This window comes from Mirounga angustirostris, unplaced genomic scaffold, assembly GCF_029215605.1.
Source record: "Mirounga angustirostris isolate CCGP_5_RB_7025 unplaced genomic scaffold, mMirAng1.0.hap1 SCAF_9, whole genome shotgun sequence".
NCBI lineage: Eukaryota > Metazoa > Chordata > Mammalia > Carnivora > Phocidae > Mirounga > Mirounga angustirostris.
In genome coordinates this window covers 64,771,787-64,791,678 of record NW_026991717.1, presented here as the reverse complement: position 1 = coordinate 64,791,678, position 19,892 = coordinate 64,771,787, and the positions used below count along the sequence as shown (strand labels likewise).

Genomic DNA, 19,892 nt, shown 5'->3' with positions numbered 1-19,892 from the left:
GTGGCAACTCCCTCAACTTTTTAGTTATCTTAATTTCTTCTTCATTTTTGAAGGATAGAGTTCTTGGTTGACCTTTTCACCCCAGCACTTTATATCATTCCACTGCCTCTAGCCTCCATTGTTCTCTATGAGAAATTGGCTGCTAATCCTATTGGGAATCCCTTGTATATGATGAGTAGTTTTTCTCTTGCAGCTTTCAAGACTTTTTGTCTTTTTTTTTTTTTTTTAAAGATTTTATTTATTTATTTGACAGGAGAGAGACAAAGCAAGAGAAGGAACACAAGCAGGGGGAATGGGAGAGGGAGAAGCAGCTTCCTGCTGAGCAGGGAGCCCAATGCGGGGCTCGATCCCAGGACCCTGAGATCATGACCCGAGCTGAAGGCAGATGCTTAACAACTGAGCCACCCAGGCACCCCCCTAGACTTTTTGTCTTTTAACAACTTGATTATGATGTGTCTCAGTTTCAACACTTTTTTTTTGGTTTATCTGTTTTTGGAGTTTAACTTCTTGGATGTGTAGATTTATGTCTTCTATCAAGTTTGTAAAGGTTTTTCATTTCTTCAAATATTCTTTCTGCCTGTTTCCCTTTTCTCTTTCTGAGATTCTCTATTACATGTATGTTGGTACATTTGATAGTGCCTCAAAGATTTCTTAGCTCTGTTCATTTTTCTTTATTTTTCTTTCTCCAACTCAGACCTGGATCATTTTGGTTGACCTACCTTGAAGCTCACTGATTCTTCTTCCTGATCAAACCTGCTATTAAACTTTCTACTGAATTTTTCATTTCAGTTACTATATTAAGTTCCAGAATTTCTGTTGGGTTCCTTTCTATAATTTGTCTTTTTTTTTTTTTTTTTTTTTAAGATTGATTTGAGAGAGAGAGAGAGAGGAGGGGCAGAGAGAAAGGGAGAGAGAGAATCCTCAAGTGGACTCTCCGCTGAGTGTGGAGGAGCCTAATACAGGGTTTGATCCCAGGACCCTGAGATCATGACCTGAGCTGAAACCAAGAGTCAGATGCTTAACTGACTGAGCCACCCAGGCACCCCTTATAATTTGTTTCTTTATTAATATTTTCTGTTTGCTCATACCTCATTTTCATCATTTTCTTGATTTTCTTTACTCTGAGTGTATTTATGACAGTTTATTTGAAATGTTTGTCTAGTAAGTCCAATGTCTTTGCTTCTTCAAGGACAGTTTCTGTTAATTTCATCTGTGAATGGCCCAGACTTTCCTGTTTCTTTTATGCTTTGTAAATTTTTGATGAAAACTGAACAGTTTGAATATCATAATGTAATAACTCTGGAAATCAGATTCTCCCACTCTTCAGGGTTTGTTGCTGGTTGTGGGCTGTAGTTATTTAATTTTCTAAACTTTAAAGTCTTTATTCTTTGCCATGTGTGGTCTCTGAAGTCTCTCTTCCTAAAACCTGGGGTCATCTCATGTTTTGACAGAGATTTCCTTGAGCTCCAGGAGTTAAAAAAGAAAGAAAGAAAGAAAAAACAGAAAAAAAGAAAAACTCTCCCAGTCTTAACATATTATCTCTGTATCATAGCACTGTTTCAGTGCTTAGCCAAGCCATTTATAGCTGCCTTACCCTTTACTTCCCACTTGTGCTGAGCTTAGAGGTCAGCCCAAGATAAAAACTTAAGAGTCTTTCAGAACTTCTCTGTCCTGGCTGTGCATGTGGCTTTCTAAATTCCCCAGTCTATAACATCAGTTTTGATTGCTTTAATTCCCTAAAGAAACTCTCCCAGCTTTTCCTCCCAGGCTCTTGGTACATCTATTACTGGCCATCTGTAATATTTTGCCCTTGGCAGCAGCTGGTTGTTCATTTGCCTTACGATGTGTTTAGGGAATGCAAGCACCTTATGTCAGTCCTTCACAGAGCTCCAGATGCAGTTCTTTGAGACTGAAGTTGGCTCTGCTTTCTCCAGAACAGGGACCAGGATCCCATGCTGAGAACACAGGTTGCCATGTTTAAGACCACCTCTGAGGGTGGGGGTGGGGGGTGGGGTTAGACCAAGGGCAAGTGCCACAAAGCTTTCCTACCATTCTCAAGTTGCCCTTAGATTTAACATTTGCTTGGTCGCTGTAAATCTTTGACTATTTTCTAGAGTTCTGACAAAGTTGATTGTAATTATTTGCTCTGCTTTTTAGTATTTCTGTTGAGGGATGGGCCCTTGAAGCTAACCTTCTCTGGTGTTTTCACTGTCAGCTTACTCTTTCTACTTTTTTAATAACTACTAGAAAATTAAAGATTACATATATGGCTTGCATTATATTTCTATTAGACCACACTACTGTAGGGTATTACATTTTCAGTGAAAATTGAATTCATTTATCTTGCATTTGGAAGGAATAATGTCTAAAATTCTCAGAGGTTCTGCAGTTACACAATTAGGATTAGCTATTTGCTGTTATACTTCTTATTTTCAGACTAGTATGGCATTTTTAGAGAACCTCTAAACTTCCTTCTATAGGATAAAGTATTATTAACATTGTATAATTATGTACCTACATCATTGAAGACTCCTAAATTTTGACTAGATTCTCATTTGCTTAAGTGTTTAAATGATCTTGGGCTGTCTGCTTTTTTCCAAAAGCACTCTTGATAGGTATTTATAAGAATTGTTGAGCATTTTTCATGCTGCTTCATCTGATTTTCTTTTTTATTTCTGGATTCAATTATACAAGCATTTATTAAATACCTTATTTTATGGAGGTACTCCTAGGACTTTCAAATGTTGGGCATATCCAGGACTATCAGATATTCATGTTGGTGGTTTTTTAAATACTGTATGGAGAGATACTTCCTTTTTCTTGAGATTATTCTGCTGATTAATTTTGGTCCCTGCCACTGACTCCGTATCTTTTTAGCATCCTCAGCTTGTTTGCCTAATCAGTGAAGAATTAGCATCCTAGATATGCAGGGTTGTCAGCTTACCCTCATTATTCCTCTGTTCCTTGCTATTAAATGCCAAGGCACTGTATACATTCTCAGCATGGGTAAAACTTCACTCTCAAAACTTGCTTCCAGGTGCATTTGAAAAAGTAAATGCTCATCACCTCTACTAAATAAGGTTACATGTACAAAACCATATAGAAGGATTGGCAACATATTCAAAAGTTGGGGGTACTAAATATAAAGGATTCTGCTGGATTTCTTAATGAAAACATTTATGTTGACAGTGAAAGAATTACTTCCTCATGAGTGCCATCTGAATCTCCCTGCGTCTGTTCCCTGACCAGAAAGAGGGGTAATCTCTCACCAAATGTTCTTGGTATTGACCTGATGCACTTAGATGAGAATTACTTCATCTTAGTCATAAGCCCACACATTTTTCATTAATATTTCTGGTAGCACAGATAAGATCAGGCAATAAAATTTTACTAAAGGCACCAAGAAAGAAGAGAAGTAGATTACTATGCCTTCCTACTTGTAGAAAGGAACTTCTCATGTAATTACATAGTGGTACATACAAGGATATCATGTACCTTACCCTAAATCAGTGTCCCCTTTTGGTTTTAAAATAGGAATTATTAACCATTCCTAACTATCAAGTATGAATTATTTTGAGTCTTCTACTCACACTTTACATGATGGAAGCATTTATAAGACATACCTAACCTAATGATAGGCATCAGGGAAGACTTTTTGAAAAGTAAGAAATATAACTAGATAATGTATTACAAGTTAGAGATTGTTCATGTTCACCTTGGAGTCTGTAAGAATACCGTTCTGCTAAACCTATGTCTGCTTTCAAAGGGTAGAAATCATTCTTCTACCACCCAGGAATCCCTCTCAAGCCTTTCCTTCTCAAATCCTTGATCTTAGGTGCAAGACTTAGGAAGACTAAGGAATTCCCTCCCTTACCTTTCACCTTCTCTGTTTGTATCTCTTCATAATATGCCCATTATTTGAGGGGCACTTGGGTGGCTCAGTCGTTAAGCGTCTGCCTTCGGCTCAGGTCATGATCCTAAGGTCCTGGGATCGAGCCCCCGCATTGGGCTCCCTGCTCAGCAAGAGGCCTGCTTCTCTCTCTCCCACTCCCCCTGCTTGTGTTCCCTCTCTCGCTGTGTCTCTCTATGTCAAATAAATAAATAAAATCTTTTAAAAAGATGCCCATTATTTGTACATCCAACATGCGAATATCCAACTTCCTTCAGGCATGTCCTATTTCCTTAACGAGCCCCATATCTTTAGAAGAAATACATAAATATGATGTAATTTGTGGGGATGTTTATGGAATGTGGAGAGGGCTGAGATGCTAGGCTATATTTAAACAAGTCTCTGTTATTAGGGAGAATTATACATTGTAAAAAGGTGGGAACAGTGATACTGGTTCTTTCAGGTTCTTGGGAGGGATTCAGTGTGCAGGGTGGGGCAGGTTTTGACATCAGGGAGGGCAAGAAGGCTGTTAAAATCAATCTGCATTCCATTAAAAATTCATTGTTGTATAAATGACAAGTGTACAAAGACTGTTAGCTCTTGTTACAGAGACAAGTACCATTTGAGATCATAGCCCTTTCAAGAAGTGTATGCGCGCGTGCGTGAGCGTGTGTGTGTGTTTAAGAGTTTGGTAAATACGGGGCGCCTGGGTGGCTCAGTCTGTTAAGCGCCTACTTCTGGCTCAGGTCATGATCCCAGGGTCCTGGGATCAAGCCCCACATTGGGCTCCCTGCTCCGCGGAAAGCCTGCTTCTTCCTCTCCCACTCCCCCTGCTTGTGTTCCCTCTCACACTGTGTCTCTCTCTGTCAAATAAATAAATAAAATCTTTAAAAAAAAAAAGAGTTTGGTAAATACATTTTTGCATAAAGGATAATACATACATATAATACAAAATTCAAAAAATGTAAAGGAGTATTTAATGAAAGGAAAATTACTCTTGTATCTTTTTCCCTTGCTAAAGAAACAGTTAATCAGTTCTATTGTGCAAAGATTCTATTCATATGCAAGCATATGTGTGTCTTTTCCCCACAAATGATAGCATACTAAACATACTTAATGTACCTTAAAAAAAATCCAAACCTAATAAAACTTAGAGATCAGCTCACTTGACACTATAAAGAGCTTCCTCATTTTTATCCTGGCTACATAGTATTGCATTCTTAAAAGTGGAGAACTTTTTCCTGACAGTGGGATGGTGGTCAGAGAGAGATGTGACTGAAGGGTGAGAGAGAAGCTATGTTCCTGGCTTTGAGAATGGAAGGAGGCTACAATCCAAGGAAGTGGGTGACTTTTAGGAATTGGAAAAGACAAAGAAACATATTCTCTTCTGTATTACCCTGAAAGGAATGCAGTGCTGCCAGCACCTTAATTGTAGCCAGTGAAGCCTTTTGGACTTCTAGTACACAGAACTGTATAAATTGGTGTTGTTTTAAGCCACTGTTTTCAGTAATTTATTATGGCAACAATAGAAAACTAATAGATATGTGCTGTATCTTTTTTTTTTTCTCAATTTGTCACTCCTTTTTTACTATATTGTGTGTGGTGTTTTTGCTATACAGGAATGTATTTCGTATAGTTGAATTTGTCCCTTTATTTTTTAATGGCCTCTGGATCTTAGGCCTTTCCTATTGTAAGATTATTTTAAAACTACTATATTTCATTCTAATGCTTTTATCTCATTATGAACTCTGGTATTAATATTGGTTCCCTGTCTTCTACGTTCCGGTCTCTTTTTGACAATGAATATTTTTATAGTTCAGCTCTTCTAACATACACCAAGAGTACTTCCAAAGATGAAATCCTGTCATCGGTGCTGGTAATTAAGGAATCGGGGGAATTGACAATAGTGGGTCCAGAAGGTATAGGACATACAAAGTTGTTAGAGTTTTAAACTACTTTCATAGGTTGATGATATTGTCTAGCAGAACCTAGAACTGTTGACTCTAAAGGGATAGTTTGTGAGTACCTCTTTATTTATCCTTTTTAGATTTTAGTTTTATTTCTCCTTCTTCTGGAAGACTTCCCAGATGCCTATGACTTGGTTAGAAGTGCTTCCATCATGTAAGCAGTATGTGGAAGAGTTAGAGAACTGATATTTGATACCCAGCTGTGGCTAACAATTCTTACTGAAAGTAAAAAGCTATCTCCTGGGTTTATTATACAAAACCATCATAAATACAGAATGAGATAAATTTAGACAATTTCAGAATGCAGATATTATAACATAAAGTTGATTTAATATATGAAGGCATTATAATAGTAACATTTATTGGGCACCAAACTGTGAGCCAGGTAAAATGCTAAGCACTTTACTTGCATTTCCTCATTCACTTTTCAAACACTGCAGTAGATAGTTATTATGCCCATTTACAGACCAGGAGAATGGGGGTACAGAGAGCAAAGTAATTTGCTCAAGTTTATAACTTTTAAATGATGCAACTGCCTTTGGAATCTAGGAAATCTGGCTTGCTGTTAAACACAATGCTATTAATTGCCATGTGATGCTTTGGTGATTACCATGTGGAAAATAATATTTGTTCCAAGTTTAAAGTTGCCACTACAAAACAAGTAATTCAGGACCTCTACCTTTATAATCAAACTCAGTTTTTTATATCCTTATCTGTAAAATGTTGAAATAACCTATCTCATTAGGGTTGATGCAGTCAAGTCCTGTTACTGCTCTTGGTCTTAGAGAGATTTTTAAAAACACAAATCAGAGTATTCTACTCCCTTGGTAGATTGTCACCCTATGGTCTCTTTATTGTGATAAATAGAGTACTAATCTTGACCATGTATGAAAGACCCGATACAGTAAGATCCAGTAAGTTAACTTAATGTTGTCCTTAAATGTGACGTACTTGTGTCATGCTCCCTCCATGGAATGTCCTTAGTAGCTTTTCTTCCACCTGATATACTTCTGTTCAGAAGCCACATCAAATGTGAATTTTAGTCATCTCCTATACTCCCCACTTTGTGTCAACATATCCCACTATTTATATTTCCCACTAAATTATGAGCTTCTAGGAAGAGATCATAACTTTTAAATTTTGTCTCTATATGAAGCATATAAATAAATGCTCTCTGGATAAGTGAATAGATGAATGGGTGGTAATGTGGTTATCTTCTGAATATCCTCTTTATGTTTTATAGTTGAGAAAATAAGTACTTGCACTGTGAAATGCTATATCATTCTTAGTTACTTCTATTAAATGCTTCCTTTTTCTCTTATACCCAGTCTCTGTAATAAATAATACTTAATACCTGGATGGTAATACTTTAAATATACTGTTGAGGACATGGAATGTTTTGTCACTATAAATACCTCCTTATGGAAAAATATAAATCCTTATTGTACTGAACAAATCTTAAGGGATTCTACGTTTTTTTGTTTGTTTCTTTTTAGTATTTTAGCAGTTTTGTTTGATACTGTTGTAGTTAGAAGTGGAAAATAGTTATCTTTTCCTCCTGTATGTGGATTGCTTTTGTATCCTCAGGAAGGTTTGCCCTCCTCATCTTTTGTATTAGTTTCCTGTTGCTACTATAACAAATTACTACAAACTTAGTGGCTTAAAATAACACAATTTTGTTATATTGTAGTCTGAAGATTAGATATCCAAGTAGATCTTACTGGGCTAAAATCAAGGTAGTGGTAGGACTGCATTCTTTTTGGAGCATCTAGGGAATCCGTTTCCTTGCCTTTTCCAACTTCTGGAGGCCTGCATTCATTGTCTCATGACCCCTTCTTGCATCTTCAAAGCCAAGCAGTATAGCATCTTCAAATCTCTGATTCTGACCTCCTCTTCTGCCTCCTTTTCCCACTTTAACTGATCTAATGTTAGTTTTCTGGACCATAGTGGACCCTAGATACAAAAAGAAATTAATGAAGGTAGGTCTCAATTCATCAGCACTATGTATAGCAGACTTGGTTGCTGTGCCCAGGGGAAACAGAATCATGTGTAGTTGAGAAACAAAGACCAAATTGGATTTAATTTCTGGTCAGTGGTCATGGGCTATAATTCAGTAGATACAGGAATATTTGTTCTGCCAGACATGGTGACTTAAAGACTTTTTTACTTTCAGAGAAAGTAGAGAATTCTGTGCTGAAATGATTTTAAAAAGATAAGGAAGTTTTATCTTTTAATAGAATGTAAAAGGTTTAAAATAGGTATGTATGAGATCTTATAGAAAGTCACCAGCACAAATCATAAAGGAAAAGAAATACATTTGACCATGGTAAAAGAAAAGCTTTGTTCTTCGAAAGACATTACAAAAATAAAAAAAAGCCACAGATCAGAAGATACTTAAAATTCACATAACTGGCAGAGGATTAGCATTGATAATATAAAGAATTTATGCAAATCAATAGAAGGACAACTCAGTTGAAAATTAGAGATAGTATAGAAAGAATGAAGAGAGCAAGAAGACAGTTGGGTAGATGTATATAATAGGCTTGGTAATAACAGAGCAAGAGTATGATATGAGGGAGAAATGAAACAGAAAAAAAGGCCATTCAAGGACATTTTGCATATTAGACTATTGGGGCTTGTAGAATTTTCTATAACTGTACCCTGATTTGATAGGAAATGTTTTTGCCAATGTGCAAAGTTGAAAATGCAACCGTAATAGGAATTTACCACAAAATACAATAACGTACAGCTTTAGAGTTATTCTGGATTATGTGTAATACAGTACTGCTATTTCAAAAGAAACTACATGGATCAATATAAGAGAGGCAAAATTTATCTTCATGTTTGGTCTTCTTCTTTTACCTTTAACTTTACTTAAGTACCAGTTGAAAATTTTAGAAAATAAAGGTCATGGTGACTAAGAATTTTAGATAATTTTTAGAACACTTGCTTAACCCCATCAGTAAGTCCTCCTGGCTCTTCCACCAAAATAGACCCAAATCAGTTCATTCCTCTTGTGTCCATTATTATCACCCAAGGCCAATCCAACATTACCTCTCACCTGGACTTCTGTATTAGTTTTCTAATTTGCTGACTATAGCTGAAAGGATATATTTGATATAATTGTTCAGATGAGATCAGAGATTAGCAGTTGAGATACAGTTTAGATTTTGAATAAAATAAAGGTAACCCAGCTATGTTTTACAATAAGAGCCTCTTCGTTTCATTAGAATAAAAGCTAGGCTGAAAAGTGGTTATTGTGTAGTCTACTACCACAGGGAAGAATAGAGCTTTAGTTTGAACTATTTCAGAAAATTATAGAAGTAGTTACTGTCAGATTTTTTAAGATAAATCACTGAGAACAAGTGCCTTTCAACTAAGTATTAAAGTAGCTCAAGAGGGAAATTGTTGCATTCTTAGCAATAAGAATAAATTATCATAAATAGCTGTTGTCTCAGACTAATAGACTAATAGAGTACAAATATGATACACAGAGTAAGATCCAATTTTAACTTTATGATGGCAAGTATTTTTCCTTATTTTCCACATTTACTAGAATGGGCTTCTGTTGTTTACATGATCAGGGAAAAATGTTTATTATTATTTTAAATAGAATAATACAGTTTGGTTCCTTGCTTTAAAGTCACTTTTATCTAAGGAGGGGATTACAGGTACAAATTTTATTATGCTGCAAGGCAGATAGGACAGTTTGTAAGAGCTGCCATTAGTCTTCAGGTGAGGTTGCATGTTTTATACAAAAGAGTTACTACTTCTTTTGGGAAAAGAAAACAATTTGAAGGTAAAGAGATTATAAGAATTAAAAGCACAGGTGAAAAGATTAACCTTGGCAGGAAGGAAGGCTGTCTTTAAAAACAAACAACAAAACCCCATCCCACACATTATTATTTATTGAAAAATTTTATGGTACGTATTCTAGTCTTAGGTCTTAACGTTGGAAGCTGAGTTGTTAAATTATAAACTAACAAAGGCTCTAGTAGGGGCAATACAGATTTATTTACATAAGCTCCTGGAATACTTGAAAGCTTGAAGGATCGGCTTGAATAGATAAGGGAAACAATGACATATTTGGTATAGATGAAAGCATGAGATTTAAAAAAGTATATAAATTACTGGTCAGCTTTAAAACGTCTTTTATTGTATTAAAGTGAACAGTGAATCAGGCAGCCTTATTACTCTTCTACTAAAGAGATCTTTGTTTTATCTGATTTTTTCTATAAAGGGCAATACGTCTCTTCTAGGTGGCACTTTATAAAGTAGAAAACAAAGTAATTGGGTTAGCAAAGAGAATTATGTTAGGGACACTTTTTTGAAAAAATGCATTCATACATTGTTAAGAAGAACATTTTAAAATTTTTACAGTATCTTGAGTAAAGCCAAGACATAGTTAAAATGTAAGTTCTATACTTAAATCACTTTTAATTTATAAATATTAATTATAAAATAATTTTGAAGAAACAGAAATGAAGGGGAAATACCTAACTTCACCATCCTAAAATAACTACTTAGGATTTTTATATATTTTCTAATACTCTTACTTATGGACATTTTTATATTTTTTAAATATAAAATATGCTGAGAAGCATTATACAGTTGTAAATGAGAATTAGTAAAAGTCAAAGATAAAAAAATAAGAGTCTATGCCCTAAAGAGGTTAACTACTCTCATACTCTAAAGTCAAAATATACCCTGAGCTTCTGAATGGGTTATTTTACTCCTTGGGTTTTTAAGTCTTGTAGAACCTAGGATAAAATTCTTAAACTTCCCAGTTTACTTACAGAATTAGGTAAGAAGGAAGAGTCAGGATCTTACAGTAAAATAAAGACTTAAATGCTTGTTGGGAACTTGAAGTTTGGTTTTAACCCAAGTTCTACCTTTGTGACTTCACTGAACTTCAAACATATTGACCTTTAAATGAATGAGTTCAGTTCACAAGTTAATCTGAATCTAATACGTCTAAGTTATGTGCTGTGCTTCTGGGGTATCCTTAGGTTAAATTCTTGACAAACCAAATGACCTTTGTCTAGTATTGATTCTATCCCTCCAAGCTGGTTCTCAGTGTAACAAGCTTCCCTGGCTTCTTGGTATACATGTCACGTTTATTTATAATAGAGGTTCCAGCCCATCCTAAGAGTAGGACTCCAATTTGATACTTCCATCAGACCAGCTTTTTATGGTATGCATTCATAGAATACTGACCGGCTCTGAGTTGAAGATTGATAAGAACGGGGCCCCGACAAGAATCAGAGCCTCTGAATAATAAAAAGCTTAGAACAGTAACCTGTAAAGCTGAAGACTTATAGCACTTCCCTTAAAGAATTAGTTTGATAGTTTGACTCCAATAATAGAGAATTATGGTTGACTTTGTAAATTTTATCTCTTCCCAGGTCCTTCTTGGCTTTGAATTATCAGGATGACTACTACAATTTTAATTCTTTGTTTTAGTAATAATAATTAATACTTACATATTGTTTATTATGTGTCAGGCATTGTTTACGTTTATGAACGGTGCATACAGTAACTATCTCAAGGACACACAACTAATAAGTTGCTGAGTCAGGATCCAACTTGTAAAAATATGACTTTAGACTCCTCACTCACCATAACACAATGACACTTTAAAAGTATACTAAGCTTTCTGACAAAAGACTTGGGTCAAGAATATATGAAGAACTTCTAAAAAATCAATAATATAAGCATAATAAAAAATGACCAAAGACTTAAAAAGAGGATGGCATATAAATGGCCCATGGGCATATGAAAAGTTGTTCAGCACCATGAGTCATCAGGGAAATTGATATTAAAACCATAATGGGTTGCCACTGTAAACTCTCTATAATGAGTAAAATTTAAGACTAGAAACACCAAATATTAGTAGGGATATGGAGCAACTGAAATTATCATGCATTATTGATGGGAATGTATAATGATAAAACCACCTTCGAAAACAGTTTGTTAAATTTCTTTTATAGCTAAACATACTATCCTGTAACCCATCAGTTCCATTCCTCCATATTAAGAGAAATGAAAGCGGTATGTCTACAAAAAGACTTGTACAAGAATATTTATATAACAGCTTTATTCAGAATAGTCAGCAACTAGGAACAATCCAAATGCCCATCAATACAAGAAACACGTGAATTGTGATGTATTTATTCAGTGAAGGACTAGTTAGCAGTAAAAAAGAGTGAACTAATACAACAATATAATGAGTCAAATAAGTCAGACAAAAAGGGTACAAATGGTGGGTCTGTTTGATTCCATGGGTACTGAAAGCCCATAACAGTAGAAGCTTATTATTTGTTTAGAAACAGAACAGTGGTTACCTATTTGATGGATAGGAGGCTTAAGGGAATTTTCTGGAGTCATGAAAATGTTCCATATCTTGATTATCATGTTGGTTATGCAGATGTGTACATTTGTCAGAATTTGTTGAATTTTATATTTAAGATCAATATGTTATTGTATGTAAAGTATAAATATGTAAAGCAAAAAAAAAATCAACTAGGGGGAGATTTTAGACAAGCACTAGGACAATAGAAATGACAACTGGCAACCTAACACTTGGAACATGCAAAGACACTAAGTAGCACAGAACTGTTACATAGAACCTCAGTTGATATTCATAGTAACCAAGACAAGTTTAAATTATATTTAATACAATTTTCTAAGAAGTTTTCAAGATATACTACTTTCAGAAAGGATTTCATTAATAATTATTATATTAAAAGTTTGGAACTAAAATGCTTAGATGTCAGTAATCTAAAATACTACTTTATGTGACACATTTCTTAGATTTTACGTAAAGAACAGTTGTGGTTAATATTGGGAAATGATTCTGGCTAGAACTAGAATGTGGTCTCTTTAGAGACTGCTAAAAAGAGAGCATGAAAAGTTTCTGTAGATGAATTTGCTTGATAAGTTCTTGAAATAGAACATTTGTCTTTATATGATCTGTGTGATTTAGATTCCCAGTTGTTAGAAGAAATAAAAAATGTGGCTTCTGTACTGTGTTTGTTTCAGCACTTTATAATCTAGAAATGTTAGAAACTTAGAGATGTCATAATTAAATGTGCTAAAATATAGCAGTAATTTGTCCTGATTATATTGCAACAGGTGGACATAAATAGACAAGTTTGATGGTGGCCTATATAATTTGACAATATTTGTCTCTGGGGTCCTTTATAACTTGTTCCATGGCAATCAGATGTGTTTCAACTACTCAAATGATGAATTGAAAAACAAGATCTGCAGTCTTTTGTTGTAAGTTTAGTCTTCAAAATGAAGGTTAACCTTTTAAGTTAGTTTGTGGTTTTTTACCTCTTTCAAGTAGGTTACTTTGTGGACTGTCATGGAAGTAGGAAACATTTTAGTTACCACACATTAACTAATGTGGTCTTTGATTTCTCAAATAAGACTGCAGCTTGGCTGTTTCTTGTTTATAGAAAACCTAATTTCTAATCTTTACATCTGTTTTAGTAATAGTTATGCACGAGTGCGAGCTGTGGTGATGACCCGGGATGACTCAAGTGGTGGATGGTTACCACTTGGAGGGAGTGGACTAAGCTGCGTCACGGTCTTCAAAGTCCCTCACCAGGAAGAGAATGGCTGTGCTGACTTTTTTATCCGTGGAGAGCGACTCAGGGACAAAATGGTAATGAATAATATACCTACTGCTGTAATTTTAAGATTCTATAGAATGAATTATCTACTTAAAGTTTGATTAGAATGATTTTTGCCCAGGATCAGTGATTATGTTTCTTAGCTCTTTTAATCTTAAAGACAGTGAAATATGCCTGTTCTTTGCAACTGAGACTCATGAATGTATATGTGTTAGAAAGGAGCTACATTTTTTATTAGATATAATTCACGTATAGTCCCCCCAGTTATTAAACCAGGTACAATCTGCCTTTCCTTCTTTCTCACTCTCCCCTAGTGGAGAGTGGTTGACAAACTGTAGTCCACCGGAAATATCTAGGCCTGCCACATGTTTTTGCATGACCCATGAGTTAAAAATGGTTTTTACAGGGCCTCTGGGTGGTCAGTCGGTAAGTGTCTGCCTTCAGTTCAGGTCATGGTCCCAGGGTCTGGGATGGAGTCCCGCATCGGGCTCTGTGCTCCTTCTCCCTCTGCCTGCCATTCCCCCTCCTTGTGCTTGCTCTTGCTCTCTCTCTCTCTCTCTGACAAATAAATAAAATCTTAAAAAAAACAAAAAACTTCTTCAAGTTTTAAAAAAAAGAATGGTGGGGCGCCTGGGTGGCTCAGTCGTTAAGCATCTGCCTTTGGCTCAGGTCATGATCCCGGGGTCCTGGGATCGAGCCCCACATCGGGCTCCCTGCTCCGCGGGAAGCCTTCTCCCTCTCCCACTCCTGCTTGTGTTCTCTCCCTGCTGTGTCTCTCTCTGTCAAATAAATAAATAAAATCTTTAAAAAAATGGTTTTCACACTTTTTAGTGATTGAAAAAAATTGAAAAAGAGTAAATTTTGTGACACATGGAAATTACATAAAATTCAAATTTCAGTGTCCATAAATAAAGTTTTTTGCAACATAGCCTTTCTTTTACATTTTGTCTTTGGCTGCTTTCATACTACAATGACAAGCTGAGTAGTTTCAGTAGAGACCATAAGTATCTGGAACCTTACAGAAAATTCTACTGGCTCCTACTCTGGAGTCTGTTTTCTCAGGTTCTTTCTCTTCACTCTCTATTAATCTAGTTATTCTAGGCTCATAAGACTACCTGGTTGCCAGACTAAGTTTTAACACTACTGTCTTCTACCCAGATGAGTGTTTTCTTCTATCTATGTATTTTAAAATTTGAATCTAAACTTTGGTAATGTTAGATATTTACTCTCTTTTAATTAGTGTGGAAAGCTCTTTTTTATTTGTGAGCCAAAAACCAACTGCAATCAGGATACCTGAAAAGCTGAGTAATGTTAATGTCATTTCTGCATCAAGCAAAGGAAAGCATACACTTAGAAGCAGGATTAGAATAAAATGCCAAAAATTTCCAAGACTCTTAAAAATAACTAGAATTCCCTTTAAATATGTAATTGTGGACTAGTTTGTAAGCCCATTTAGTTAGCATCCATAATGTTATTTCTACTGAAAATGTGTTTTAAGTTCCAAATAATTCTTTCAATACATGAACATTTTGAATAAGTCTACTTTTAATTTTGGTTTGGTTTCTGGATATTTTTTATTACTGAATTGTTTTAGTAATTTAGAAAGTTGCCCAACTTGTCTGTCCCCCAGTTTCTGCCTCAATTAAATGGAGAGTTACCCTAAATCCTCTTGAAAGCTTTCCAACTCTGTTTTTTGAGTTGATGATTCATTCCTGATAATGTATCTCAATTAACCAGAATGTGGTTTTAGGATTGTAGGAAATCCCAGTTGAAGTCATAAGTGTATATAATAAATTTAACATGTCATCTCTAAAAGTTTGAATATTTAAGGGTGGTTTTGAGTTTGCATAAGATGGTAGATGGCATATACTAACACTTATTTAAATAAGCCTTGTAAACGTCTAAGAAAGAGCCTGTGGTGACCTGTCCTGGAGTTTATGCTTCTTGTGTGAGCTAATAATAATGGGAATGTTGTTGGAGGAGAGGTTGTAGATTTTAGGAACTGAGTGAAATAGTGAAGATTTAAGGCATGTTTTAGCTTCATAAAAATAGGAGAAGAGAAGACAAGTCAAAGATGGAGAAAGAGTTGGAGAAAAAACCTTGCTAGAAAAAGCATAAAAACAAGGAAAAGATGACCTAGATGTGAAGTAGAGAAAAGGAATAATCAGAGTGAAACAGATCGTTAGTTACATTAATGAAGGTGGACAGTTTACTTTAGGATAATTAAATATGGGACCAAGTCTGCATTAACTAGGAGTGAAACTAGTCAGAGAAACCTCAGATTGATGGATTAGGTGGTTACTCAGAGTGTGGCTTTGACATAAAGCTAGTGAGAATAAAACGGATTCATAAAGAACACACGAAAACTTACTTCATTATGTCAGGAGTTAATTTGAGCCCATAACCTAATCCTAGGGTAGAGAATCATAATAGACCAACAAGAAAATAGGTTTTTCTGATAGAAGCACTGACCCAGGAATCAGAACATCTGTTGTTTCACCTGATCATTTTGCCTGGAAGAAACTTGTTATTTGTGAAACATGGATGATAAGTATATCTCTGTGTAGACATAAAAGAAAAATTACTTTCAGTTGGAGGGTTGCCATTTTTCTTGTAGGGATTAGCCTATAGTAAAGAGTTTTAGGTGATGGGGACTTGTGTGATTAAAGGCGGAGGCAGTAATGCATGGATATAAATTGAAAACAGCAAAATCTTATGGAATCTCTAGACAAAGGGGACAGGGATATTGAAATAAGCACATTATTTGGCCCCCTTTCTGGGGTATGCACATCTGATCAAGATAATTCTGAAGCAATAACAGAATTGAAGTGTATATCTTTTTCATTATCACTGTATTTTGGGATCATTAATGTCCTTATCTGTAGATATTTTTATTTTTATTTTTTTTAAGATTTTATTTATTTATTTGACAGAGAAAGACACAGCGAGAGAGGGAACACAAGCAGGGGGAATGGGAGAGGGAGAAGCAGGCTTCCTGCCAAGCAGGGAGCCCGATGCGGGGCTCGATCCCAGGACCCTGGGATCATGACCTGAGCCAAAGGCAGACATTTAACAACTGAGCCACCCAGGTGCCCCTTGATTGGTTTTATTTTAATCCATTTTTCTGGATTCTAGTTTCATGATTTATCTAAAAAAGAAGTAGTACCTTATGACTGTCAAGTCTATAATTTTACAAAGTTCTTCCCAAGTTGGTGGTTTTCTTTAAAATCCTTGGTGAGTAAACTGCAATTAACTGTTATCCCCATGCAATAGTTAATCATGTAAAAGATATTTGGTAAAAACTGTTCTGTATCCATTTTTTATGTGAGTCACATTATAGAATCATCTACCTTAGATGAATTATAGAAATGAAGTGAGATCCCTTCCTTTCATACCCTCTAAGAAAACTTGTGCCCTTTAAGAAAGGATCGATAATTAGTAATCTGAGAACACTTGTGTAGCTAATAAAGAAATACTAGATAATACTTTAAAGAGTGTGTATAAGTCAGAATACTGGTTAACAGTAGTGAAGAAGAAAGATGGCTTTTCTCAAAGGTAAAAGAAGCACTTTGGTAGAAGACTTTCCAGTCTTTGATTTACAGTTACTTGTACTAAAAATGTCTTGTTACACTTCCCAAAGGGTTATAGTTCACTTTTTTTTTTTTTTTTTTTTTACAAGAAAGGGAGCACAGATAAAGAGCAGGCTGACTGGGATTTTTTCAGGAAGGCAGGCTTTTGTGCAATGAGGTCATTCATTCCTTCATTCAGAGGATCAGAAATTATTTCCTATAATGCTTACCTGTAACTTGCCTGTTTTTGTGATGCTTAAACAAGTGGAATTTATTTCTCAGGCTACACTTTCCTACTCTAAATTAGAGTTCCTGAATAGGTCAAAGTTCAGGCTGCTTGCCTCTTCACCACTAGCAGTTCCTCCTCTTTCCAGGTTGCCTTACAATCGTTATTTTTCTAAGCATGCCTGAGGAAAAAGTTGGAATGTTCTGCTCTACATTGACTTTCATACTTTATTGATGATTGAGAAGGAATTCAAAAGAAATACCAGGTTTTGGTGTTGTAGCCCAAGATAATGAAATACTACCTTTCATTAGGTAATAATGACACTTGGGGATGGGTGGAATAGTTTTGACAAGGATGGATTCTCAGAACTGCTTTTTTTTTTTTTTTTTAATTTATATGAATTATAGCCTCCATTTCCTTCTAAATCTTTACAGCCTTGATTTCTCCAGTAAAAGCTAGTGTTACCTTGGATCACATTTTTAAAAATGCTAACTAAAATTTAACTGTTAATTTGGGTAGATAATCTTCACTGTAGAGCTTCACATTTCCCATGATAGAAACTTTCTCTTTTGAATTCAATTTTCACTAGATAAAGTGACCCTTCTCTGTTAATATGACACTCTTACTTTATAGGCATTTTATCGGAGTATTTACCATATATATAGATTGTATTATTTGACCATTTTAGCTAAATTGCATGTGATATATAAATTTGAACACTGAATTATAATGTACCTTTAGAGTCTTTATGAGTACTGAATAAACTATTAATAATATTTAAAATTTTGCTAAAATATTACTAAAAACAGTTTTTAATTATGGAATTCTAAAATAACTATTTAAAATAATTTTATGTAGTAGACAATAAAAAATTTACTAATTTAAAGGTATTATGCTTTTTTTTTTTTTTTAAGGTTTTATTTATTTGAGACAGAGAGAATGAGAAAGAGAGAGAGCACATGAGAGGGGGGAGGGTCAGAGGGAGAAGCAGGCTCCCTGCCGAGCAGGGAGCCCGATGCGGGACTCGATCCAGGGACTCCAGGATCATGACCTGAGCCGAAGGCAGTCGCTTAACCAACTGAGCCACCCAGGCGCCCAAAGGTAGTATGCTTTTAAAAGCTTATTATATACTAAGATAACAAGAAATAGGGTAGGCTGTATAGAAAGATAAAGTAAGACTCTTAAAACATCTGGATTACTTAAAACATTCTGTGGAAACAAGAAAAAGGCACTGTGCTATGTCAAAGCAAAGTTATAGATATCATTATAAGCTTAGAGTGACAAAGTAATATTAAAATGAAGAAAGGAAAAATAAGAAACATTTCAAGTTTTAAGAATTTGCCAGAGATTTAAGGAATTTTTTTTTGATTAGTAAGTAATTAGGTTGTGGATAAAAATGGTTATAAAAGTTAAAATGCCGGGATGCCTGGGTGGCTCAGATGGTTAAGCATCTGCCTTCAGCTCAGGTCACGATCCCAGGGTCCTGGGATTGAGCCCCACATCAGGCTCTGTGCTCAGCAGGGAGCCTGCTTCTCTCTCTCCCTCTGCCTGCCTGTCTGCCTACTTGTGATCTCTCTCTCTCTCTGTCAAATAAATAAAATAAAATAATTTTTTTTAAAAAAGTTAAAATGCCTATATGATAATAGTTCTGTTGTTTAAAAAGACACATTTTTAAAATGGGGTTTCTTTCCAGATAGTAGAGCTTAAAACAAAATTAGAGTGTTTGTTTTCTAGGAAGAAAATAAAGTAGTTAAAATATAGCAGTGGCTTTTTTAAAAAATGAAACTTAACCCACTCTCCACCATTGGAAACCTTAGAAGATCAGGGATCATCTTTCTGCCTTGGATTAAACTTTATAAAAGTACAGAACAACAGTTTTCTGCTTAGCCTTTCCCACTGTGCCTCTGTGAATTATTCCATTGTGAAACATCAGTCCTTCTACAGAACTTTTCCTCCACTGAAAATCAATTGCATTAACTAACTTTTTGCTTAGGATTCACCAGCTCTCTCTCTTGAAAGATACTGGTTCTAGTCACCATAATACTGCAAAGTTAGGGGGAAAAATGGGAGTGGGAGTAGAGATAGTTCAGCATTTTTATTGTTCCTTACTCCTCTTACAGGATATTACTCTATCACCCATGTATATACATCCCTCTGTTGACACTCTGTACCATTTAGATCCCATCCTCTAGCTTTCATTTTCATCTGTTGACCATAGCAGTTCCTTCCCATAGCCAGCTTTTCCACATCTGAGCCTCATCATCATTTTTGGCTGCTTTTCTTTGCATAGTCTTGACCTTCTGGTCTTCATTTCAGCAACCTACTTTCCTGGATCTGGTTGTTACTCAAAACTGTTCTATTTGAGGAATTTTACAATTTCCTGTCATTTCTATTTTATTCCCCTTTCCTTGCTCTTAGAGTGTCGTGCTTACTCTATCACTTTGTACTCCAGTTTTCTCCCAATTTCACTAGACTCTTTCTGGCTTCATTATCTTCTATTATTTTCTTTTTTAATCCAATCTAAATTTTTCTTGTCAGTCATTCAAACCACTCTCATTCATATTTCAGTCTCCAGTATGTGATGAGTTTTTGGCTTACCTT

At 35.4% G+C, this 19,892-nt stretch overlaps 1 protein-coding gene across 3 annotated transcripts in view; it reads left to right on the top strand.

Moving 5' to 3' along the window:
• The window catches only part of SPRED1 (sprouty related EVH1 domain containing 1), a 120,565-nt gene that overhangs the window by 45,285 nt on the left and 55,388 nt on the right, over positions 1-19,892 (top strand). Inside the window, exons 1-2 of one of the 3 annotated variants that reach the window (XM_064570695.1) lie at positions 12,535-13,137; positions 13,354-13,528. In XM_064570695.1, the coding sequence (XP_064426765.1) occupies positions 13,082-13,137; positions 13,354-13,528 (231 nt within the window). In that variant the 5' untranslated portion in view covers positions 12,535-13,081. Of the gene's footprint in view, positions 1-12,534; positions 13,138-13,353; positions 13,529-19,892 lie in introns of those variants that run through there. The other 2 variants (XM_045900382.3, XM_045900383.3) reach the window with 2 other exon arrangements.